General features: G+C 49.9%; 3 protein-coding genes across 23 annotated transcripts in view; 2 read left to right on the forward strand and 1 right to left on the reverse strand.

Moving 5' to 3' along the window:
- Positions 1-11648, forward strand: part of ORC1 (origin recognition complex subunit 1) — a 33185-nt gene extending 21537 nt beyond the window's left edge. For all 8 annotated transcript variants that reach the window (XM_084965072.1, XM_084965071.1, XM_005665420.4 and 5 more), the window contains exons 9-17: positions 368-465; positions 1058-1159; positions 1562-1733; positions 2291-2398; positions 2671-2820; positions 3701-3820; positions 8100-8269; positions 8786-8873; positions 10998-11648. In XM_084965072.1, coding sequence (XP_084821198.1) covers positions 368-465; positions 1058-1159; positions 1562-1733; positions 2291-2398; positions 2671-2820; positions 3701-3820; positions 8100-8269; positions 8786-8873; positions 10998-11192 — 1203 coding nt within the window. In that variant the 3' untranslated portion in view covers positions 11193-11648. The remainder of the gene's footprint in view (positions 1-367; positions 466-1057; positions 1160-1561; positions 1734-2290; positions 2399-2670; positions 2821-3700; positions 3821-8099; positions 8270-8785; positions 8874-10997) is intronic.
- Positions 1-21109, reverse strand: LOC110261230 (uncharacterized). 4 transcript variants are annotated; one of them, XR_014808320.1, is made up of 3 exons: positions 18136-21109; positions 3737-3928; positions 1-2873 (listed from the first exon to the last, which is right to left on the reverse strand). XR_014808320.1 is itself a non-coding variant. In XM_084965096.1 (3 exons), the coding sequence occupies exons 1-2, from the start codon at positions 14290-14292 to the stop codon at positions 3776-3778; spliced, it is 606 nt and encodes a 201-aa protein (XP_084821222.1). In that variant the 5' UTR covers positions 14293-14316; the 3' UTR covers positions 1-2873; positions 3737-3775. The 4 variants fall into 4 exon arrangements, 1 of the variants encoding a protein (XP_084821222.1); XR_014808319.1 differs by lacking the exon at positions 18136-21109 and adding an exon at positions 10958-11177; XM_084965096.1 differs by lacking the exon at positions 18136-21109 and adding an exon at positions 13840-14316.
- The window catches only part of CC2D1B (coiled-coil and C2 domain containing 1B), a 14175-nt gene continuing 3117 nt past the window's right edge, over positions 13900-24957 (forward strand). For 2 of the 11 annotated variants that reach the window (XM_084965076.1, XM_084965077.1), the window contains exons 1-21: positions 13900-14036; positions 16187-16273; positions 17258-17499; positions 18665-18771; positions 19125-19283; positions 19720-19845; positions 20002-20161; positions 20353-20534; positions 20708-20783; positions 20878-20988; positions 21073-21203; positions 21371-21443; positions 21648-21784; positions 22199-22316; positions 22399-22571; positions 22952-23077; positions 23644-23702; positions 23785-23901; positions 24227-24300; positions 24445-24503; positions 24718-24769. In XM_084965076.1, the coding sequence (XP_084821202.1) occupies positions 18676-18771; positions 19125-19283; positions 19720-19845; positions 20002-20161; positions 20353-20534; positions 20708-20783; positions 20878-20988; positions 21073-21203; positions 21371-21443; positions 21648-21784; positions 22199-22316; positions 22399-22571; positions 22952-23077; positions 23644-23702; positions 23785-23901; positions 24227-24300; positions 24445-24503; positions 24718-24769 (2029 nt within the window). In that variant the 5' untranslated portion in view covers positions 13900-14036; positions 16187-16273; positions 17258-17499; positions 18665-18675. The remainder of the gene's footprint in view (positions 14037-16186; positions 16274-17257; positions 17500-18664; positions 18772-19124; positions 19284-19719; positions 19846-20001; positions 20162-20352; positions 20535-20707; positions 20784-20877; positions 20989-21072; positions 21204-21370; positions 21444-21647; positions 21785-22198; positions 22317-22398; positions 22572-22951; positions 23078-23643; positions 23703-23784; positions 23902-24226; positions 24301-24444; positions 24504-24717; positions 24770-24957) is intronic. The other 9 variants (XM_084965078.1, XM_084965079.1, XM_005665427.4 and 6 more) reach the window with 5 other exon arrangements.

The following is a 24957-nucleotide window of genomic DNA, read 5'->3' on the forward strand; positions in this document are numbered from 1 at the left end:
TAATGAATCAAACTCAGTTTATGCCCGTATTTTGGCAGAATATTTAAGATTTCTTAATAATTTGTCTTGGTTTCAAGATAATATTTTACTCTGAAAAAGTATTTAATCCACACTTTTTTCCCTTCTTTTTTGTTTTCTAATCCTAATACTATATGCAAATAAGTAAGAAATTGTGTTTGGACTATGAGCAAAATATACATGTCATGTGAGGTGAGAAAGGGAGAAATCTTGGTCTAGGAAGAAGCTAAGGAATTCACCACCTCTCTTCTTTTTACCAGATCATCATGAATCAGATTTGCTGATGTGTCCTGAATAGAGTTTTGATTTATTTTTCCCTTCTGAGACGTGTTCTCTCTTTTGAATACAGCCTGGGCCTAGAACACCAAGTCATGCCACTCCTCAGATCCGCAGCCGAAACCTAGCCCCCCAGGAGCCCACCAATGTGCTGGAGGAGGCCCGGCTAAGGTGATATTGTTGGGGGCAGGGTGGGGTTCCCTTCCAGATAGGCAGAATCGGGCTCTGCTTTCATTCACATGAGAGAGTGATCTGTAGTCACTAGGGTATATAACAAGGGTAGAGGTAAAATGAATGTGTATCTTTAGAAAGAAGAAACCACTCGAGCTTGCCTGTGTGAGCCAGGGTAGACCGGCTGGGAAGGAGTTTGCCGCCCAGCACCACCATGTTCTCGGGGATGGAAGGTTTAGTCGGGACACTGCTTCTCGGTTGCGGTACCCTTTAGAACTGTGTGGGGATGTTTTCAAAATACACAGGCCTAGATCCTGCCAGAAATCAACTGAGTCAGCATCTCATGTGGGATGAGGTCCACGCATGTGATTTGGGGAGAGCTCCCCCAGGTCACATGTACCCTTAGTTAGAACGACTGAATTGGGTGATTTGGGTGGAGAAAGGGATTATGAGGCCAGATGAAGAGATGTAAGAATGAAGGCATTCCCTTTGATTTGTGATTGAGCTATGGGTGGGTCTTCTCTGTTGATTGCTGAGGCTATAGGGAAATGCTTCTAAAACTCTCCTTTTCCTTCATTTACCACCAACCTAGGCTGCATGTTTCTGCTGTACCTGAGTCGCTTCCTTGTCGGGAACAGGAATTCCAAGACATCTACAACTTTGTGGAAAGCAAACTCCTTGACCGTACTGGAGGGTGAGTCATGTTAGGGAAGACAGGATGACCAGGGCAGAAGGCCCCTGCCAGGGTACCACCTCAACCAAGCGGTCCTTCCCTACTGTCAGTGACCTTCAGCAAGGTCACTGCTGAAGCCTTAAGCTTTTGACACAGCTTTTGTTGTCAAAATAATTCTCTGGAATAGAAATTCTGCCTTACAGAGAAGACGGCACTGGCCATCTTTGTGTGGGCACTTTGCATACAGCACTGCGTATGGAATGAATGACTCTGATAAACAGGTCCTGCCATGACCAGGGCCCAAGGATGGTCCTCACTGCCCCCACCTCCCCATTCCCAGCGGCCTCCATCATTTCTTTGGCACACACTCCCTCACTCATCACCGATGACAGACCTAGCCGGCGTCTTCTCTTCCTGCCCCAGGTGCATGTACATCTCCGGGGTCCCCGGAACAGGGAAGACTGCCACTGTGCACGAGGTGATACGCTGCCTGCAGCAGGCGGCCCGAGCAAATGACCTTCCTCCCTTTCAATACGTTGAGGTCAACGGCATGAAGCTGACGGAGCCCCACCAGGTCTACGTGCAAATCTTGCAGGTAAGCAAAGCTCTTGGGGCTTTTTTGGAAATTATAGTTTCTGAGTAGTACATGAAAAGGGAAAAGTTTACTTAATTTGGGGCATAGGGAGCAAGGGCAAGGAAGACAGAATTCCTACCCCCAAGGATCTTGAAGTCTAAGAGCTGGATAGGAATTTCTGGAAGCCGGTGCTTATAACATGGTGAAAACCACTCATATACAGAGGCAAACTGGAAAGGGGGTTAGAGGTAGGCCAGAGTTTGAATCTTGCTCTTTCATTCATTAGCTCTTATCTTTGGACAAGTACTATCCAGTTGTAAATAGAGTCATGGAGCAATGATTCTGGAGACCAAAAATGGCTTGGGCTCTGGGACCAGCCTGTGGCTCATTTGCATTTCAAACACCATTTAACACCTCCTTTGGTGCCTTCTCTACTTCTGGGCTGAGAGTGGAAGACAGAGTATGGGATTAACAAAGTCCTCAGACTAAACAGTTTCCTCTATTAACTTTAAGCCAGGGGAGTAAAATCCTTACAGTTTACCACACCTGTCCCTCCACCCCGCCCCCTGCCAATACAGAAGCTGACAGGTCAAAAGGCAACAACTAACCATGCAGCAGAACTGCTGGCAAAACGATTCTGCACCCAAGGGGCCTCTCAGGAAACCACTGTGCTGCTTGTAGATGAGGTAAGGAGGTGCCATGAGAGCACTGGAGAAAAACTGGTGTGGCTGCGACACATCGGGAGCAAAACCTGGGCAGCAGGAAAGTCTCGGCTCTCTACTTCCTTTACCTGAGCTCTTTCTCTGGTGGGGAGAGGCATGTGTCCCTTGATGTCCTTGCTGCTGTGGTGGTTTGACCTGAGACCACATGCAGTTAAGGGCAGTGGTAACCACTCTTCACTCTGGGGCCCTGGCTCCGTCTCTGTTGTTGACTCTGCACCTCTCTCCTTTCCTGGCAGCTCGACCTTTTGTGGACCCATAAACAAGACGTGATGTACAATCTGTTTGACTGGCCCACTCACAAGAAGGCCCGGCTTGTGGTCCTGACCATTGCCAACACCATGGACCTGCCAGAGCGCATCATGATGAACCGGGTGTCCAGCCGACTGGTAGGGTTCTTCTCAGGCTGTCCATATAGACCCCTAAGCCGGGCCAAGGAGTTCTGCAGAAATGAACACATAGGAAACTAAAATAAATGGGGAAAAGTAAGAAATGGGATTTCTGAAATTTTTTCCTGCAAACTCTTAAACTGCACAGAGCCCTAAAAATTTAATTATTTTTAAAACTATTTAAGCACTCACCCTTGCTAGGCAGTGTTGGATGCGTGGAGTATAGCAGTGAGCAGGGCAGACACGATCTCTGCCTTTGTGGATCCTATGGTTCAGGAGGAAGCACTATAGCAAGTCCTTAGAACATGAACGAAGCCCAGAGTCGTGCACACTGTAGGGCTGAAGATCCTCCCGCCCACTCTCTAGAGCACTTTGGCTCCAATCCGCCTCTGCTGATGCTGGCAGAACAAAAGGTGCTTTTTTGGGGGGGCAGGGGTTTTACACCCGTGGCATATGGAAGTTCCCAGGGTAGGGGTTGAGTCAGAGCTGAAGCTGCTGACCTATATACCACAGCCACAGCAGATCTGAGCTGAGACTGTGACCTACACCACAGCTCATGGTGACACTGGATCCTTAACCCACTGAGCGAGGCCAGGGATAAAATCCTCATCCTCATGGATACTAGTCAGCTTCTTAACCTGCTGAGCTGCAATGGGAACTCCAAAGGTGCTTTTAAACCAAATGCAAATACACTTGGGAACTATTGCACTTCAGGACACCATGGTCGTTGTCAGGAATGAAAGGAGCTGGAAGCAGTGCTAGTCCTGGGATGATATGTATAAATGTTCTATGAAACTTGGAAATCAGCCTTGGGGATTTGAGGGTGGCTTTCCAGCAGGACTGTCAGAGTGACTTGTTCATCTGTCTCTTGACTCCCCAGGGTCTAACCAGGATGTCCTTCCAGCCCTATACTTACAGCCAGTTGCAACAGATCCTGCTGTCCCGACTCCAGCATTTAAAGGCCTTTGAGGGTGATGCCATCCAGCTGGTAGCCAGGAAGGTAAGTGGCCTCGAGGAGCCCCTGGCCGCCCCAGCACTCTTTGTTGAGTACCTGCCCATGTGAGGCCCCTTGCTGGTGCTCTGGAGATGAAGAGAAATTTAGGAAGTCCTGTAACACAAATACCAAAAAAAATAGAAAGTACTTAACCTTCTTATTATATAATTAATAGAAGGCTCTGCATATGGTGGACTTATATACAGAGATGAATTGATTCACAGAGCTTTGTATAATCAAAAGGGCAATATAGTCAGTGAGGCAGACAAACCTGGTGTATATGAGAATTAAATGAGACTGTACTTAATGCACCTGGCAAGGTGCACACGCTGTGGTAGGTATGGAGTGTGGGATGCCTAACTTCTGCAGGCTCACTGAGAGAATGCCAACTGAGATTCCACTAAGACTTCTCTGAAGATGCTGAGGAACGAAGCAGATTAAATATCTGCCTTGAGTTGAACAGAAGAAACCACACATCCACAGTATTTCAGCACTTAAAAGAATTATAAGCCTATTTCTAGTTTTCTTGCCCAAAACAATGCGAACTCTGTAGTAGCCACACACGTCTGTAACACCTGCTCAGAGCTCTGCGGTCAGAGGTGAGCTTCATAGAGTATGTATCTCCAGGCTTTGCTTTCTAGGAGAGAGATCCTCAAAGTTACTGTCTAACCCTTCTTTTGGGTAGAGTTTTTCCACCTCTGCTATCATATAATTGCTAAAAATTCTTTTTTTTTTTTTTTTCCTTTGAATGGTCCTTTTTTATGCCATACTAATTATTTGCGGTTTTTTCTCCCTTTTCCTCCAAGATGTTTTTGTCTGTTGGTTTTGGTACATTGTTAGACTTTTCCGCAGATGTCTTGGTGGTCCACTCAGGTCTAAAGGTGGAGATTATAGAGCTGATGCAGAGTGGGGCTTGTTTACGAGCTTCTTCCGCTACAAGTAATCCAATAATCCGATTGAGTCCATTTTAGTTTCTTCAGTTCTTTCCCATGCTTCCTGGGAGAGTCAGATTTCAAAGAGTAGGCTTCCCCTGTCCTGCCGGGAGGGCAGTGTTCCAGGATCAGGGGAGGTGGCTGGAGTCGGGGAGGGGGAGGGCTTCACATTCATCCTGCAAATAGTAATCATCTATATTTAGGAAGGGACATCCCTCCCCTGCAACAATATCTAGTATCCCCGTCCAGAGACTTTTTGTTTATCCTTGCTTGAGAATAAATTTCTGGTTTCCTGCCATGATATAAGAGAGATAACTCTGGGGCAAAGGTTTTTATGGAAACAGTAAGATTTGCAAAGGCACGAAAGTTTCTCATAGAACCCTAAACCCTCCATCAGCGGCCCTAATGTTCACTAAACAGCATGAAATGGAGGAAGGATCTAGAGCAAGAGTTAGCAAATTTTCCCTTCCCTTCCCTCTCCTTCCCTCCCCTCCTCTTCCCTTCCTGACCCACAGCATATGGAGGTTCCCAGGCTAGGGGTCGAATCCAAGCTGTAGCTCCTGGCCTACACCACAGCCACAGCAACACAGGATCCGAGGTTCTGCTATGATCTATACCGCAGCTCATGTCAACACCGGATCTTTAACTCACTGAGTGAGACCAGGGATCAAACCCTTATCCTCATGGATGCTAGTCAGGTTCTTAACCCTCTAAGCCACAATGGGAACACTTCAGACTTTTTCTGTGAAGGGCCAATAGTAAATATTTTAGGCCTTGTGGACCATAATGGTCTGTCACCATTATTCAGCTCTGCCCTTGTATTGTCAGAGCAACCCTGCCTAACATGTAAACAAATGCACATACCCATGTTCCAGTAAAACTTTATTTACAAAAACATGTGACAGGCCATATTTTGCTGACTCCTGATCTAGGGCACCAGTTTCCTCACTTTCAGCCAGTCCTTATTTTAGCCAAATACCCCCCTTCCCTCCAGTTCTGTTACCACTAACTCCAGAGCATTTTGAAGATTTCTATTGTAACTTAGATTTGTTCTTGGATTCCTCACTGCTGGCTTAGGAATGGGCTTTCTCCTGTCTGCTGAGTTAACTGCTACCCTGCCCCCTCTTTCTAACTCTCAGAATTGAATATTGTCACTGCTCTCCGGTTGCTTCTTTTTCTTATTTAGGGTTGTTGGTCTTTAAATAAAGTTCCAGAAGGCATCAAATTTGGCTGCTGTTTTTACCTAAAGCTCTTGCCTTTAATTTTAAAACTCTCTTTTATTTCTTAACATATAAACATACTTATTTTATATTCTTTGTTTTATAATTAGAATATCTGAAGTCTTTGCAAGTCTTCTATTGGTTGCTGATTCCTATGCTTATATAGCCTTGTTTCCTTGTTCTTGCGTCTTGATTTTTTTTTAACTGTGTGCTCATGTTTTTTAGAACCTTATCTGAGAGTTGATTGAGGCTTGAGTTGAAGTTGAATTCATTTACTTTGTGCTTCTATCAGTTACTGAGGGGCACTACCACCTGGGGCCATATTTTTTTTTAATTTCATTTTTTTTTCTTTTTAGGGCCACACCTATGGCATATGGAAGCTCCCAGCCTAGGGGTCAAATCAGAGTCACAGCCACAGCAACACCATAACTAAGCCTAGTCTGTGACCTATGCTGCAGCTCACAGTAATGCCAGATCCTTAACCCACTGAGCGAGGCCAGGGGTTGAACCTGCATCCTCATGGATACTAGTCAGGTTCATTACTACAGAGCCACAACAGGAACTCCCAACTGGGACCATTTTTAAATGAAATTCTCCACTTGAGGTATTTAGGAGACACAGCAAAAATTCGGGCTACTAACCCATGTGAGGGCTTGACTCAAGTTTATTTTTAACCCTATACCCACCTAACACCAAGGTCAAAACAGGCCATTTTTCTTGCCCTCCCTTCTGCATGAGTCTCTGACTCCCCCTCATACTGAGGCTGTAGGGAGATCAGGTCCCAAATTTACTCTCTTAGATTCCATGGGGGGCAGGGCAGCATTTTCTTTCGTCTCCCTCACTCCAGCTTTGGTCAGAAAGGGTGCTTATGGTTGCCAAGGTTCACAGATGCCCTCAGAGTGAGAACTGCTTTGGGTGTTTTCTTGCCTCCCGGGGTCCCGTGTCCACTTTGATTCTAGGCCCTGCGGCCATGCTGTTAACCCCTGTACAGCACCGCTTCCCCCGGGGGGGGGCAGGAGACGTGTTTCCATCCCCAGGCCTCCTCACCACTCGGATATAGGAGACCAGAAGGAGGGAATAATAAATGCTGATGCTCAGGTTTCTGTCTGGCATGACAGGAAAAGTGATTTTTGTTTTGCGTGTCTTATATTTGAATTCTGGAAACAAATATACACAAAACATTTAAAAACTCCTATAATCCCACTTCCCAGAAATGACCGTTTTTAACGTCTTCGTTTAGGGGAGGGTAGTGTGTGTGTGTCTATACAGTTTGCTTTTTAAACTTAATGCTGTATGAATTTTGGAAGGAAGCAGTTATTTGGGATGCCATCAGGCAGGATATCATCGCCCGTGATGGTTGTCGGGGGACTGGTGGGGATTGCTGGTAAGCACTGAGAATACAGAACTAAGAGATCCTTGCAGGCAGCGGTGAGGCTAAGGGTTCCTTCAGTGAAATTTAAAATGCCAAGAGCCCTCCCATGTCAGCTTGGGAGAGAGTATAGGATTCCCCACAAAGGGAGCCCAGGAGCCCCTCAGCCTCTGTGCACATGGACAGGAAGGCACAGAAGCAGAGCCATTGGCGTAATGGGGTCGTCTAACCAGATGCCTCTGGGTCCTCCAGCTTTGTGATTTCCTTCCCTCTTGATTCTGGTTCATTTAGCCATTGACCCGGCGGTTTCCAGAATTTACCACATGCTGTGAAGGAGGCTCAGTCTGTGGCTTTATCACCAAAATAGGCTCTAGCTCAGCCTCTCAGCCTTTTCTGTTCATGCAAGGAACAAGAACCCTTGTGTTTCCAGATGGTTCAGTAACAGTCTGGGGCCTGGAGCCTCTTCTCTTAGGTTTCTTCGTTGCTAATATTAAATAAAGCTGGAGAATTTCTGCTTTTTCCATTATGGAATTATCCATAAGGCTAAGAAAAACGTGTGGACTTGGGGAAGAGCCCCAGACACAGTATAATAATTTACATTTGGGCTCCCACCAGGTTCCCAGCCAGGGTGAAGTTCTTAATTTCAGGCTTAAGTCCACTCCCAGCCCTGCCCTTCTTTCCTACCTAAACACAGAATCAGTTGGTTTTTCTCCTGGGTTGAGACAGCAAGGGGATCTCAAGGAATAAAATGTTCCCTCCTGTAGGTAGCAGCCCTCTCTGGAGATGCACGGCGCTGCCTGGACATTTGTAGGCGTGCCACCGAGATTTGTGAGTCCTCCTGCCAGAAGCCCAACTCCCCTGGCCTGGTCACTACAGCCCACTTACTGGAAGCAGTAGATGAGATGTTTTCATCGTCATACATCACTGCCATCAAGTAAGACACTTCTGTTTCCTGACCCTGAATCTCCCTTGGAAGAACACTGGAGAGGGTTTCCCTTTCAGAGCTTTTACTCATTCAACCTGCATTTACTGAAGATGCTGTCCTGTTTCTCAGTCTAGTCAGGGAAGCAGTAATGTGATCTCATCACTATCATGGGAGAATAATTGCCATGTACTGAGTTACATCATAGGTGTTCAGGAAGTGAAGTGCATGGAGACAAGGAGGCAGCTACTTCTCTCACCCTGAGTGATAGACTCAGCCATGAAAAGGGGGTGCTGGCAATTGTCCAGATATGATTGTGGTGTTCCCTCACTTGCATAGCAGTGTTTTCATAGTATTTTGAGACTTTGGAGGCAAGGGAAATCATTGCCAAATAATATAGAAATATAGGAGGAAATAGTCTCCAGTTTTTTCCTCTCTTTTTTTAGAGACATGGATAAGTTTTATTTGGCCTTCCTCTGGATTGGGGGTACAGCCACTTATGTGAATTCACATCTCATTTTCTTTAAGAAATTCCTCCGTTCTGGAACAAAGCTTTCTGAGAGCCATCCTCACAGAGTTCCGCCGATCAGGACTGGAGGAAGCAACATTTCAACAGGTGACTGATCTACTTTTTAAAAGTTCTTGGAGTTCCCTGGTGGCTCAGTGGGTTAAGGATCCAGCATTGTCACTGCTGTGCCTTGGGTCACTGCTGTGGTTTGGGTTCGATCCCTGGCCCAGGAACTTCTGTATGCTAAAAATCCTTCTAGATTTTGGTCTGGCGTCTTTAAAATAGGTGGGAATTTTAACTGCTGTGTAAATAGAGTCTGTCTCTATTTGTGCCAACCTGATTATGCTAAAGAATATCAGACTAGCACCTATTTTTATGTAATATTTTATTGAGTTGCTTGAAAGACCTTTAGCAACTGATTTCTGCATATTAGATTGAAGCTTTACTATGTGCCAGAATCTATTCTGGGAGTAGGCGATTCAAAGATGAACAAGGGAGTTCCCATCATGGCTCAACAGTAACAAAACCAACTAGTATCCATGAGGACGTGGGTTCCATCCATGGCCTTGCTTAGTCGGTTAAGGATATGGTGTTGCCATGAGCTTGATGTAGGCCAGTGGCTTATAGCTCCGACTTGACCCCTAGCTGGGAACTTCCATGTGCCGTAGGTGCGGCTTTCAGAATGAGCCTTGTTTAAAAACAAATCACAAGGATCAATCCAAACACTCTGAGCATAAGATCAATTATATTGACAAACAGAAAAAAAAAAAAAAGATCAATTATATTGAGTGAACTCTAGGGAACATGCCTTAGTGGTTTATTTAAAACTGGTGTCCAGGAGTTCCCGTCGTGGCACAGTGGTTAACGAATCCGACTAGGAACCATGAGGTTGTGGGTTCGATCCCTGCCCTTGCTCAGTGGGAGCGGCCCAAGAAATGGGAAAAAGACAAAAAAAAAAAAAAAAACTGGTGTCCAAAAGTACTGGGCTGACTTTTTGTTTGTTTTGTTTGTTTGCTTTTGGGGGCTGCACCTGGGGCATATGGAGGTTCCCAGGCTAGGGGTCTAATCGGAGCTGTAGCTGCCAGCCTACACCACAGCCACAGCAATGCGGGATCCAAGCCATGTCTGCGACCTACACCACAGCTCTTAGTAATGCCGGATCCTTAACCCACTGAGCGAGGCCAGGGATCGAACCCATGACCTCATGGATAGTAGTCAGGTTCATTAACCACTGAGCCATGGCAGGAACTCAGAGTACTGGCTGCCTTTGAATATGAATTATGAAAGGTGTTTGAGTATGTTACTGGGAGTTTGTATGTCTCTCTGTGTGTATGAGCATGTTTTAGGCAAATAGATCAGAAAAATATTTTCCTTCCAGCTACTTTATTTCCTTTCAGCTTTTCTTCTTTAACTTCTTTCTTAAACATTAAATCGCTGGTCATATTTTGCCCATATTCTTCTAAAGCCTGAGACAGCTCTCCTGCAGAGAGTGACTTTCATTTTAGCTTGTAGCTATTGCTTGAACATGTGCAGCGTGCCCTTAATTGTGATGCATGCCCTGAGCTGAACTGATGCATATCCCTGCTCCTAACAAGCTCCTAGTCTTGGGGGAGTTGGGGGGAGACTTAAACATAGAACAGAGAGTGAGCAGAAAGTGCTGCAGATTTGCTGACCCACTGAGGGGCTTTAGGGTGGCAGTCAATGTTTCCAGCCATCCTCCTACCTCTTTTTACTCAGTTCTCTCTGGGCCTTTGCGTTTTTCCAAGGGTCAGGCCTTGGCACCTGTTTACTGTATCTGCCGAGGAAAATGCTCTTAAAACAAAATTTGACTTGAAGTATGACAATCTCAATTGGAATGCTCAGCCCCTGGAGGCAAGGACTGTTTATATAATTGTGACAGTTACTAGGCATTTTATATCTATTAACTCAGGAAGGACATTGTAGTGTATTTAATAAAACTGAAGCTCAAAAAAGTCAAATGACTGGCAGGGGTTGGTTATTTAGGTAATTAATACAAACAGGATTCAGACCTGCTGTTCCCTGATTCTGAGGCCAATACTGCATTCTGGCCCTGTGTTTGTGCCCCAGTCGGGCACCCATTGGTGCCTTCTGGGGTAGTGAGTATCCTTGCCAAGGAGTGCCTCATCTTCCCCAAAGAAGAAATAAACGATCAGATACAGACGCAGGACTACCTCCATGGCAGCTGATGTCAGATCTGCTTTTTGCTTCCAGGTATACAGTCAACACGTGGCGCTATGCAGGATGGAGGGGCTCCCATACCCCACCATGTCGGAGACCATGGCCGTGTGCTCTCACCTGGGCTCCTGCCGCCTTCTACTCGTGGAGCCCAGCAGGAACGACCTGCTCCTTCGTGTGCGCCTCAACGTCAGTCAGGATGACGTTCTGTATGCACTGAAAGAAGAGTGAAGGGCTTCGCAAGGAAGGACCGACCTGCTGATTCCTTTTTCTAAGCACGGGGAGTCCTAGCAGCAAAGTATCCTGAATGGAAATGGATGTCACGTATTTTGGAATTTTCCATTAAATCATTTGCCTTTTTCCAGAGAGTTTGGGAAGTTTTAATAGTTGTTACATACATCAAAGTATAAAATCAAAGCATCCTTCCTACAGTAGGCCATCTCTCTGGCTTTTATTTCTGTTAGTAGCCCCGCCGTTTATTTAATGGTAACATACTATATATATAAATACATGCACACCCTTACTGTGTCTATATAAAATAGTTCTGTAAGAACTTAGTTATATTGGTTGCTTCTAGGAAAGTATTGGATGGCTACTTCCAGGGTTAGAGGAAGACATTCACTGTCTGTCACTATGTATCTTTTAATGTTTGAACAATGTGAGTATAAAGTACTTAGTTTTTTTGTTTTTTTGTTTGTTTTTTTTTTTTGTCTTTTTGTCTTTTTGTCTTTTCTAGGGCTGCTCCCAAGGCATATGGAGGTTCCCAGGCTAGGGTTTGAATCGGAGCTGTAGCCACCAGCCTACACCTGAGCCACAGCAACGCAGGATCCGAGCCGTGTCTGCAACCTACACCACAGCTCACAGTAACACCGGATCCTTAACCCACTGAGCAAGGGCAGGGATCAAACCCGCAACCTCGTGGTTCCTAGTCAGATTCGTTAACCACTGCGCCACGAAGGGAACTCCTAAAGTACTTAGTTTGTTGAAAAGAGCGCTGGAGGGAGTTGCTGTCAAGGCTCAGCAGTAAGGAAACCTACTAGGATCCATGAGGATGCAGGTTCGAACCCTGGCCTTGTTCAGTGGGTTGAGGATCCGGTGTTGCCGTGAGCTGTGTGTAGGTTGCAGAGGCAGCTCACATCTTGTGTTGCTGTGGCTATGGTGTAGCTCCAAGTCAACCCCTATCCTGGGAACTTCCATGTGTGGATGTAGCCCTAGAAAGGAAAAAAAAAGGAACTGTTCGAAATAACATCAGTAATAAATAATCCCTAGCAAGAAACAGCTAGAACATGGAATTTTTTAAAAGGCACCATTTATCATAAAAACAAAACTTGAAATAAAAAAATACTTAGATGGCACAGAAAAAATAAACTACCTAGGAATAAATCTAATAAAGAGATGTGATTAACTCTAAGTGTAAATCAGTTCCAATTAAAATCTTGGCAGAATTTATGGTATAACTTTTCAAGTCAATTGTAATAAACAAACAATGGAACAAACTGACATCTAAAACTTCACGTCAGTACTGAGAAAAACATTACCTGTATCAGAGTCCTGCCAGAAATATTTGCCCTGAATCTACTGATGAGAAAAATTAGCAGATAATCAGGATTGAGGGGAAAATGTCTGCAAAGCAGTGGTTTCTTTTAAAAAATATTCATAACACAAATATGTGTTAAGGATCTGGCATTGCCCTGAGCTGTGGTGTAGGTTGCAGACGCAGCTCGGATCCCGAGTTGCTGTGGCTATGGTGAAGCCCAGCAGCTGCAGCTCCAACTTGACTCCTAGCCTGGGAACTTCCATATGCTGCACGTGTGGCCATAAAAAGGGAGGGAGGGAGGAAGAAATAGCAGAAATAGAAATGATCAGGCATAATAAACACCAAATTCAGCAAAGTGGATCTCTCTTTGGGCAAGTGTTGCAACATGAGAGGTGGACAGGTGGCTTCAGTTTTATCCTACTGGCTTTTCTTAAACTTGTGGTAAGTGCCCATGTATTGTTAATTCACTCAAGAAATAGGCTATTTCTTGAGTGCCTGCTGGGTACCATGCATCACTTTAGACAGGAGATAACTTAGAAAACAAACAAAAACTTATGCCTTTATGGATCTTGCATTCCAGCAAATGTAAAATATCGTATATTTGTGTATATCTTAAATATTTCATTAAAATATTTTAATTTTTAATGAGTGAAACTTAAATTTTAAGATAGTAAAGAGGGTTCTCTTCAGGAAATCCCAAAGCAATAAGGAGATGGAAAAGCTCTTTGTCCAAGGAAACTGGGAGACCTTCAAAACTAACTACAAAACATAACTTTCAAAAGTTTAAAAACAGGCAGTAGGAAGCGATTTGGACGGAAATTTCTCTTAATGTCTCCCCGCTTCCACCTCCCCCACCCCCACAAGCGGAGTGAGAACCTGGTGTTAAATTATCTGAAGTGACTTCATGAAGGAGTGCAAAGAGCTGTTAGATCTTAAGTAGTCAATCCGCCTTCTGATTGGAAAAGGTACATTTAGGTGCTGAATGATTAAGTAGAACGTGGTGAGCCCCATCTCCCTTTCCCTAGATACTCACACAGTACACTGAAAAAGGAAATGCAAGAAGCCCCTCCTCCAGGGCGGAGCCTTCACATCCTCACCTCCAGAGGGGCGGTAGGAGGACTTGAGGCTATTTTAGGTGAGCGTGCGCCCAAGCAGCCCTGGAGAGCAAGTGAAGGAGCAAGCTTGGCGAGGAAGCTGTAAACGGAAAAGGACGGGGGTGTGCGCACCTGCTGCACCTCCTCAAGTAGCTGGACAACCCCGAACTGCCCAAACACCCTCCCAGCGAGCCTCGCTACCTGCCCGAAGGCGCCTGCGCGCTCAGAACCCCACCCTCGGAGTCACCTGTTGGAGCGCCGCGCCCTCTTCGCCTTGCGCATGCGTGATACGCGCCGCACGGGCCGTGGAGTCACGTGTCAGGGCGCGAGCCGTCTCCCCGGGGGCTCTTCCTGTCACGGCTGCCTCGGCGGCCCTGGGGCCGCGAGAGGCCTGGGCGGTGCCGGGCGGGAGGAGGCCCGGGTTGGTTTCGGATCCGCTGCGAGGTATGCTGCGAACTCGTCCCCCGGCAAGGGGCGCTGAGGGGACCGCGGGGGAGATGAGGCGGCTGGGCAGGGGAGGGCAGGGCAGGGCGGCGCGTCCTCGGCGCGTTGCGTGGGGTCCCCGGCTTCGCCTCCCTGCGCACTGCCTGCCCTCCTCTCTCCGGAGCCCGGGCCTGGGTCCAGGACCGAAGCCCCCGGAGCCGCAGCGTCTGACTGACCCGCGCACTCCGTGTCCCCCGCTCAGTTGACCGCCGCTCATTCACCCAAGTCACCGACCTCTGACGCCTGGTGTCACCCTGAGCGCCCCCTCCCGAGCGCGCACATCTGAGCCTCGGAGCCCTGTTGATTTTACCCCCTAACTCTGGACTCCGTCCGCTTCTCTCCATCCCCAGCGCCCCCGCTCTCCCTCAGCGTCGCTCCTTTCGCCCGGAGCGTTGCGAGATGCTCGGTACTGAGTGGGCTTGCAGCCTGCATTCTCCCCCTGCTTCCTTCCCTTCTGCAGCTAGAGGGAGGTTTCTGAATCGCCGACCTGACCCCGTCACGTCCATTGCGCTCAGAATCGGGCCCAAACTCCTCTAGGCGGAAAGGTGTTTCTGTTGTGCCCCTTGCTCACCGTTTCATCCTCGCGTGTGCCGTTTCTTGTCTCACACTCTCGGCCCCAGTAATCCCAGTTTAATTTCCTTGTGCAGTTCTGCTCATCGCCTCAGAACCATTATCAGGTTGTTCCCTCTGTTTGGAATCCTATTCCCTGTCCTTCCCCCCAACTTCTTCATGACTCAGCATGGGCATCACCTTCTCCAGAAACCTACTGTCTGCTGAATAAGGAGCTGCCCCTGAGCACACCACCCCTGGCTCAGCCCTGTGTAGCTTTTGTCCAGTGATGAGGCCTTTCTGACCAGTAAAAGTTCTTTGAGGGCTGAGATCACATCAGGTTCATTCCTGCTCCCCGGTGCCCAGCCCAGGGTCTGACACCTAGTAGGTCCTTGAATGGTTGTGAAATCTCAGAGAATCAGAATGCCGATTGGGATTTCCGTAGAGCAGAACTGTTCAATAGAACTTTCTGCAGTGATGAAAATGTTCATTATTTGTGCTGGCCAACAGTAGGCCACTAGCTGAGGAACAGGATTAAAAAAAAAATTTTTTTTGTCTTTTTAGGGCCCCACCTGAGGCATATGGAAGTTCCCAGGCTGGGGGCCGAAATGGGGCTACGGCTGCAGGCCTGCACCACAGTCACAGCAACGCCAGATCCAAGCCACATCTTCGAGCCACACTGCAACTTGCTGGATCCTTTAACCCACTGACCAAGGCCAGGGGTCAGACCTGCCTCCTCATGGATACTAGTTGGGTTCTTAACCCACTGAGCCACAATGGGAACTCTTGAACAGGATTTTAAATTAATTAATTTATTTTTATTTGTTTTGTCTTTTTAGGGCCATACCCACGGCATATGGAGGTTCCCAGGCTAGGGGTCAAATCGGAGCTACCGCTGCCGGCCTACACCACAGCCACAGCAATGGGGAATCCGAGCCATGTCTGCAACCTGCACCATAGCTCACAGCAAACGCCAGATCCTTAACCCACTGAACGAGGCCAGGGATCAAACCTGCAAGCTCATGGATGTTAGTTGGATTCATTAACCACTGAGCCATGATGGAAACTCCGTAAATTAATTAATTTAAATTTAAACATAACTAGTCACATATGGCTACAGTACTTAATTTAATTTAATTAAGTTTAAATGTGGACTAGTCACATATGGCTACCGTATTTGACAGCACAGTTTTAGAGCCTTTCTGAATCCTACCCAGCCTTGTACCCACCCTGTACCTAGTTGCTTCCCTGTATCTGGGCCTTCTTAGACCATTCCCGACTCAGCCTCTTGGGTTTAATCCACATTTGTCAGTCAGTTCAGTAGCTTTTTATTGTGTCAACACTCCCCCCTTAAGCCTATGAACAGATGTCCCATCCCTTCCATTTCCTATGCTGCTTGCATCAGCGCTGTACTTTGAGTGTAAATATTTCATCCTTTGGTGTTAGGCGTTGTGTTCTTTCTCTGAGTTGGGAGTTTACTAACCACAAGTAAACATAGGTAGTGCTGTTGGGGGAGGGGCTTGTAGGCTGCCCCAGTCTGAGTCTCTTCCACTCCCCACTAGACAGGTATCTAGGCTGCCAAGATGCCAGGGCCAAGACCTCGGAAGGGCCCTCAGGCCAGTGGCCAGGGTGTGGCGGCTGCCAAGCAGGTATGAATATAGCCTCTACCTTCACTTCTGGGTGAGTCTGAGGGTGGGGGCTTGGGCGAACTGGGTCATCTACCTGGTTTTCCTGTTAGTCCGAGAGACTTTGAGGCATGCCTCGGGGAGTTGGCAGAAAGAACCCTTAGAGACCCTCTGTCTACCCCCTGCCACAAACATGTGGGAGATGAGGCCTAAACTCTCAGTGTTTCAACCCAGGCATCCTCCTGCCATGGCCACCTGTGTGTGAATGATCTGGATTCGGGAACCTCCAGAGTTGAGGTGCTCTCATGGGCTCCTCATTTAGGGCCACAATTTTGCTCGCCTGGCTCTGGCCTAAGTTGGAGACTGATGGGTCTGCCTTCCAGTTTTCTCCCTTTATTTCTTCTGGGCACAAGTGCTGAGACTTCTTAGCCCATTTTTATTGTCTCAAAAGAGGAAGGTGGTTAATGGGCAAAGACTCAAGTCACAAGACTTTATTTTAAATTCTAACTCTGTCATATACAGGGCTGCCTGTTTCATCTGAAAACGGAGATGCACATAGGACCTACCTTTACCTCGGGTAGTTAAATTCATAGACAGTAGAAGGGTGGTTACGAGGAGCTGGGGGAGAGGAGAACGGGGAGTTGTTTCCTGGGTACAAGGTTGCAGTTCTGCAGATGAGAAGCGTTCTACAGATGGGTGGTGGTGATGGCTGCGCAACAGTGTGGATGTGCTTAACGACACTGTACTCCACACTTAAAAATGGTTGAGGTGGTAATTTTCCTGCTACGTGTTTTACCACAATTTAAAAGAAAATAGGACCTGCTTCAGGATTAACAGTCATGTCGAGTGCTAAGGACCCTGCTTGGCAGCTGGTGCTGTTACTGTTGTTAGTAATAATAATGGCAGTGTAGTCTTACTGGGTTCTTTGTAGAGTCACCAAGGGGATAAGTGTCCCAATGGGTAATGTTGCAGGCTTCAGTTTTCTTTTCTGCACATTGGACCCCACAGACAGTGAAGAAGCCACTGACCTCTTGGAGACTGGCTCTGGGGCTGGGCTCCATCCTCTGCATCATTTCATGATTCCTAAGAAACCTTCTCCTCTCAGCTCGGGCTCTTTGTGGAGTTCAACCCTGAGGACGTGCTGCTAGGGGCAGAGGAGACTGAAGATGACGGGGACCTGGAGGCCGAGCTGCTGGCCCTCACTGGGGAAGCAGGAACCACAGGCAGGAAGCCAGCTCCCAAGGGGCAGGGTGAGTTTGCAGCACTTGGTGCTGGGACCAGGTGGGCTCAGGGAGGTGGTGGGGAGCCAGCCAGATCTCCTGGTCTTTCTGATGTCCATGTCCCTTCCCATCCAGAGGCCCTTTGCCCTGCTCACTCCTTCCTGGACAGCTGACTGATGGTGGACAGTCAGCAGTCTGAATCCCAGGCTGACTCGGCCCCCATCCTGAGCTCTAGCCAGGGCCTGATATGGAGGAGAGGCTCAGCTCAGACTGAATTGGGCACATAAGAGTGCATAGAAATTGGTCAAATGGATGAATAAGTGGTGTCTCCCCACCCCAGCCTGGAAGAGGACAGACATCTGAGGCCTGGTAGGGTCAGAGGATCTAAATCATCCCCTCTCCTCACCAGCAATGCTCAGAGAGAGCCACTGCCATCCCATGTTCCCCAGAACTAAGGACAAGGAGGGGACCCAGGAAGAGGCTCGCTGGTCTGGGAGCATGTGGCCCTCATTTTTCTCAGTCCAAACCTGCTTTGGGTTAGCTGAGCCTCGGTTTGAATCTTAGCTCTGCTGTTTACCAGGATTGCAATGTTATGAAAATTAATCAAGTTCTCAGTTTACTCATAAAAAATATTGCAAAGCTCAAATGACTGTTAAAAATCTTTACCTATGTGAAAGGTGTGGTTTGGTGGAGTGGTAGATTTGTCTGTGACTCATGACCACAGCAAACATGCCAAGGAGGGAGCAGCTTGTTGCCTGCTGGACGGTCTGGGAAGGCTTCCCTGCCGAGGGTCTCCTGTGCCGGCTCCTAAAGGAAGAGCAGAGGTGGGCCGCTGGCTGTGGAAGGGAAGGAGGATTTCTAACGGAGTGTGTCTGCCAGGGCAGTGGATTGAGACCTTCCTTTTTTTTAAAAAAAAACGTTTTTTTAAATGGCTCCACGCATGGCATATGGAAGTTACCGGGTCAGGGATTGAATCTGAGCCACAGCTGAGACCTGCGCTGCAGCTGCAGCAGTGTCGGGTCCTTTAACACACTTTGCTGGGCCGGGGATCAAATCCACGCCTCTGCAGCCAGCCCAATTGCTGCAGTTGGATTCCTAACTTACTGTGCCGCAGTGGGAACTTCTGAAGACCCTTCTTTAATCCTCGTGACCCTTTCCTGAGTTGCTCTGACCTTCTGTGACCCTCTTCCCCCAGCCCCCCTACCTATGGCCCATATTGAGAAGTTGGCAGCGGACTGTATGCGGGATGTGGAGGAGGAGGAAGAGGAGGAGGACGGCCTGGAGGAGGATGCAGACTTGCTGGTGCGTTTGTTGGGCTGGGGCCTATGGAGGAGGCCTGGGGTTTGTTCCTCCGGGTGCTCTGATGTTGAGTGAGTGCCTTGCCTTTCTGGGCCCTTTTTCTGACTGTTTGGTGTGAGATTGGTTCCTTTGATGTCTGGTCTGAGCTCTGTACTTGTGGATTCTTAGATTTAGAGGCTCACTGTTTTCCAAGGCTCTCTGGTCAGATTAGAGGAGGAGTGTCTTGGTGAAGGGGACTTGGAGACACAGGGAGTGATACTGAGAAATACTGCTGGGAGAGAGGATCTTGTATTCTCAGGTCCTATTGTGGGTCTGGTCAGGTGGCTCCTGAGCTCCTGGGAATTGTGTCTCCCCAGACTGAGCTGCAGGAAGTCCTGGGTGCAGATGAGGAGGCTGTGCCCATGGATGACAATGAGACAGCCAGTCCAGGTGACTCTGAGGAGGAGAAGGGGCAGGAAAACATTGAACCTCCAGTGCAGACAGCTTGCCTAACAGCTCCCGTCCCAGCGGCTCAGGTAGGTTCTGGAGGGGTCCAGTGTGTCCTTTGCCCCTGTCCTCTGTGCCCTCCATGTCCACATACTGCACCCACAGAGGACAGCTTGCCTAGGAAGGCACAGTGATCCTTCCCAGGGCCCTCCTCTAGCAGCTGCCCCAAGCGGAGTCTGAGCACAAGAAACTCCTTGGTGGCTGCCGGCCTCAAAGGCCTCTCTGTTCTCCCAGCCCCCCGCCCCCCGCAGCCATTTCCTGGTCACCACAGATTGTCTGTGTTTGCCTCTGACATGGCCTCTGGCCTCTGCAGTGAGTGCGTGCCTCCCACCTTGAGGCTTTTAGGCTCTACCTTCTCCTTGAATCCAAGAGCTTCGTTTTCTGGGGCAGCTTCCTTGCAGGGAGGGAGCAGCAAGGGCCTAGCTGGCCCTGGAGGGGCCAGGCCCTGAACTGAAGTATCTACAGGCTGGAGGGCCTCAGGGGCTGCAGGCTCTGCTGGAGGATCGGATCCACAACTACCGGGAGGCCGCGGCCAGTGCCAAGGAGGCAGGTGAAGCAGCCAAAGCCAGGCGCTGTGAGCGTGGCCTGAAGGTGCGTGGGGCTCAGCTAGGGAATGGGGCTGGGAGGTGTGGGGCTGAGGGTGAGGCCGGGGAGGAGCTTGGGCCAGCAGGGGGGAGTGATCTTTGAGCAGAGTCCAGATCTTTGAGCTGCGATGGCCGGCTAGGTTTCTGGTTCTTTCTCCCTCAGACTCTGGAGTCCCAGCTGGCTGCTGTGAGGAAAGGCAGGAAGATCAATGAGGATGAGATTCCACCCCCAGTGGCCTTGGGAAGGAGGCCCCTGGTCCCCCAGGAAACAACCAACAGGAACCCCGAAGCAGAATCCCCAGCTCCCCCTGCCACGGGGCCAGGTATCTTGAGATAGTTGAGTCCTGGCCTGGCTCCCAAGGTCAGAGCCCATGGGCTGCCTCCTCACCCTGGCATTGTCCGTTCTGGTAGTCACACCTTCCCACAGAGGTCCTCTGGCCAACCATTCCAGGAGGCACTGGGACCCTTCTTCTTTGACCCTCATATCCTCTCTGCGGACTTTTCGTTTCTCCAGACAGCCCCTCCCAGCCCGAGACAAGCCTCTTGGGCAGCCCTGGCGTTTCTGCCCCACCTGATTCAGACCCAGATCTCCGGGCCCTGCTCTTGGCTCGACAGAGAGAGTACAAAGTGGCTGCCCTGAATGCGAAGCGGGCTGGGGACCTGGACCACGCCCGAGAGCTCATGAGGATTGGTAAGGTACGGCAACTGGTTCAGAGGCCCTGTGTCCAGACCCTCATTTCACAGAATAGCAGCAGTGACCTGCTTAAGGTCACAGGGCTCCACTGGGCTCGAGTGAGACTGGCCTGAAGGGGAGTTCTCTCAGGCCAGATCCTGGCTGATGCCTGCACCTGCTTTTCTTCCTAATGCAGAGAGTTGGTGTCATCCTGGAGGCCCTGGAGAAGGGGCAGCCTGTGGACCTGAATGCCCTGCCCCCAGCGCCTGAGGGTCAGTAGGGGAATGGTGGGGGGGGGGTGTTACTCAGGATGGGGCTGGGGCTGGACAGGTACCCCCACCTACACCTCTGCTCTGGGTTCCCTAGACCTGAAGCCCCTTCCACAGGCTTCCAATGCCCCCACAGCACCCTCAGTTGTATCTCCAGCAGTGGAGCGAGTACAGCCAGTGATGGCCGCTGACATCCCAGCAACCCCCGGTAAGACGGGACGATGGGACTTAAGAGTGGGGACCTGGGGGGAGGCAGGAAGAGCTGATGCCATCTTCTTTTCCTCCTTTCAAGTGGCCCCTGCTGAGCCACAGACAGTGCTAGACGCCCTGCAGCAGAGGCTGAACAAGTACCGTGAGGCGGGCGTCCAGGCTCGGGGCAGTGGGGATGAGCGCAAGGCCCGGATGCATGAGCGCATTGCCAAGGTGGGCCCGCAGCCTCTGCTTGGCTGGTGCTCTGTCTGCCCTCTGGCCTGAGTCTCCATCCCTCTGTCTCTTTTTTGCTCCCGGGGCTGCTGTCTTTGTGTTCCTCTCCCTGCCTGTACCTTAGTGGAGCCCGTGAATCACCATAGCTCCCCCCTCCTCCCTTGCAGCAATATCAAGATGCCATTCGAGCACACCGAGCAGGACGAAAAGTTGACTTTGCCGAGTTGCCTGTTCCTCCGGGTGAGCAGGGCTTGCTTGGTCTGGGGGCTTAGATGGTCTTTGAGCAGGATGAAGGGAGGGGGAAATGATTTCTCATATATCCACCTCCACTCTGGGGGCACCATCCCTCCTAGCCATGCCCAGGAAGACCCAGCTGGGACCCACCTCATACCTGTGCCTCCCCAGGGCTGCCCGACCCCTCTCCCAGCTCTCTCTCTCCTACAGGATTCCCCCCTATACCTGGCCTGGAGCCCACTCTGGGTCCTGAGGAGGATGTGGTGGCAGCTACTTTAGCAGCTGCCCAGAAACTGGCCTCCTCAGAGGATACAGCCCCAGCAGAGGACGATGAGGATGCGGACAAGGTTTGGCTGAGGGCCCAAACTCCAGGGGGTGGGGTGGGGGGGACAGCAGATGAACGATCAACCTGTATCATGCCCAGCCAGCAAGGAGGTATTCTGTTTTATAGAGAAAAAACTTGGGCAAGGGCACCGAGCTAGGAGCGAGCAGAGCTAGATTCAGACCAAGGTCTTTCTGACTTCAGAGGCCAGCTTCGATCCCCATTACCCCGCCATCTCGTGTTGGGAGGTTGGCTTGGAGAGCTGTTGAGGCTGCTTCTAGCGCTGGGACTCTCTAGGGCCCAGAGGGGAAGCCATTCATCTGCGGTCACACAGCAAGTAGTGCAGTGTTAGGAAGAGAGCCCAGGTCTGGGAACTGCCGTAGCCCAGGGTGGAGGGGGTGGAACAGAGCCCCTCTGAAAACCTCCTGGGCACCTCCAGGATGAGCTCCCAACCCAGGCCCCATTGGCCAAGAAGCCAGCACAGCCTCGGGTCCCTTCATCCCGGCCCCTGCCTGAGCCCAAGGCCTCGCGTTCTAAGGAGCTGCTGAGTCCCTCTGGTGAGTTGGGAAGGAGAGGGCTGGAGGAGGGAAAGCTTTAGTGAGGGGCAGGCATGGCTGTAACCTTGTCCCTTCCCTTCAGTGGGAGAGCAGCTGGCCCTGCTAGAGGCACGGAAGCTGCAGTACCAGCGGGCAGCCCTGAAGGCCAAGCGCGGCCAGGACCTGGAACAGGCCAAAGCCCATCTGCGGGTGGCCAAATGCCTTGAGGCTCAGATCATCCAGGTGAGAGCCGGCCGACCTGTGGACCTCTCCAAGGTGAGTGTCACCTGGCTAAGCAGCAGGACTTCTCAGGCAGAGAGGTGGGAGGCAGGCTTTACAGGCAGGGCTGTGAAAGGTAGCTGCCTGAAAGAGGTAGGACTGAATAGGAGGTGGTGACAGCCTTTTGCTCACATGTCTCTCTGCTCCATGGGCCCAAGAGAGGCCAGGAAAGGTTGGGGGTTCAGAGTTGACCACAAAGGGCAAGGCTGCTGGAAAGCAGAGCATTGCAGCAGCCTGGGGTAGGAGGAAGGCAGTGAGTCCCCATCATTGAAGGTCAGACGTGGAGAAACATTTAGTTTGGATTCCTGTGTCTGTCAGGCTCAATAGAGGAATAATCTGACTCTTGAGGCCCCTGAGGGGCCTTGTGACCTGGGCAGGTGCCTTCACCCTTAACGGATGAGGAGAGTGACTTCATCTTGATCCACCACGAGGACCTGCGGCTCTCCCAGAAGGCCGAGGAGGTGTATGCCCAGCTACAAAAATTGCTTCTGGAGCAACATGAGGTCAGTAGACTGCTTATCTGTCCTCCCCTTTCAGCACCCGCAGCCCCCTCAACCCCCACCTTGGGGAAAGGCAAGGGGCTCAGACCAGATAGGATTTAAATTCTAGCTCTTCTACTTACTGGCTTTGTGGTCTTGGGTAAGGCACTTCCCTCCTCTAAACTACATTTTCCTCTTCTGTAAAATAAAATAGCCTCTTGCAGAGTGGTTAGGAAGTTCAAAGAGGGGGAATTACCTTGAAGAGGGGAGGAAGCAGCATTTGGGGAATCGTTAAGTATATGTAATACGTGTGCGCATATCTGTCTGAACGGCTGCCTGCAAGTCTGCTTTCTGAACTGGTGTTTCTATTAGGTTTTGAAGGAAGAATAGGAGTTTGCCAAGAGAATTCAGGAGAATGGCTAGTCTCAGGAGAGGAAACAGGGAAAACTTAGAAAAATGTAATGGACTTGCATGTGTTGGGTGAGGCGAGAGTGAGGCTACAGATAGTGGACTTTTCAGCAGTCACTTGGAAGGCAGCCTGGATGGGCTCTGCTCTGGGCTCTGGAGTCACTCTGAGTCCCTATTTTCAGAAGTGTCTGCTGTTCTCCAAGCAGTTCATGCACCAGGGCAATGTGGCTGAGACGACCCGGTGAGTGCGGGGCTGGGGCTCATGATGTTGGGGGGCAGAATATGAGTCCTGCCGTGCTGATGTGCACACCTCTCCCGGTCAGGTTTGAGAAGCTTGCTCAGGACCGCAGTAAGCAGCTTGAGATCCTGCAGCTGGCCCAGGCCCAGGGCCTTGACCCTCCGAGCCACCACTTTGAGTTGAGGACATTCCAAACTGTGAGGTGCCAAAGCCTAAGGGAGACCGTGGCTCCAAGCAGGGACTGGGCAAGAGGCTGGGAGCCTGGGATGGGGAAACGTAGCCCATTGAGGGAGGCTTTCGGGGCTTGGGCAGGAGAAGGACATGGTGACAGTGAGGCGCTCAGCGGGGCTGGGGAGGGAGCTCTGCCGTGGTGGTCACAGACCGAGAGCTGCGTGCCAGCTCTGGTTCCCTGGGCCCCCTCTCCTGGCCACCACCCAGCTGGGCAGGTGGGCGGGCAGTGGAAGAGAGGACCTTTCCTCACTGCTCTCCTTCACTTTGAGCTCTTTCTCTTCCCTTCCTGGCTGCAGGATCTTTGCAGAACTCAACAGCACAGAAATGCACCTGCTTATTGTCCGGGGAATGAACCTCCCAGCCCCTCCAGGTAGCCCTGGGGCTACCCCTACCCTTGGAGGCTCTTGTCCAGATATGCCACCCTGGCCAGTGGGAGGCACTGACTCTCCCTTTGTATCAAGTGCTGGGCTCCCAGCTACGTCCTCTGACCCTGACTCCTGCTTCTCCTTCCTAGGGGTGACCCCTGATGACTTGGATGCTTTTGTGCGGTTTGAGTTCCACTACCCTAATTCGGTGAGGTTCAGGCAGCAGTAGGGTCCTGTGAACCCCATCCTCCCTGTGGCCAGTCTCCTTCCATCCTTGGAGTCTGGTTCGGGGGAGGGGTTTGAAGGTTCTTGGACCCATTCCCTCTGTGGGTCCCCTCCCTCAACACCCATATAGCACAGAGTCCCTGGCTCCATATGTGTTTCTTCAAGCTGTCCTGATTTCTCCCTTCTCACTGTTTTAGGACCAGGCTCAAAAAAGCAAAACTGCGGTGGTGAAAAACACAAACTCTCCAGGTGAGTAGCCACATGAGGGCTGAATTATGTGAGCAGCAATTGTGTTTCCAGGGTGCTTTCAAATCTATCTTACCTGGTCAACTTGGGAGCTAAAGGGAGGTGTTATTCCCACGCCTATAATGTAGTTGGGTAGACTGTAAACTGAGAGAGATAAAGGGGCTTGCCTTGGGCCTCATAGCAAAGAGGTG

This window comes from Sus scrofa, chromosome 6, assembly GCF_054392235.1.
Source record: "Sus scrofa isolate SSC_HxYL_T2T_F1_AM1 chromosome 6, Sscrofa_HxYL_maternal_Yorkshire_Landrace_v2.0, whole genome shotgun sequence".
Classification (NCBI taxonomy): domain Eukaryota; kingdom Metazoa; phylum Chordata; class Mammalia; order Artiodactyla; family Suidae; genus Sus; species Sus scrofa.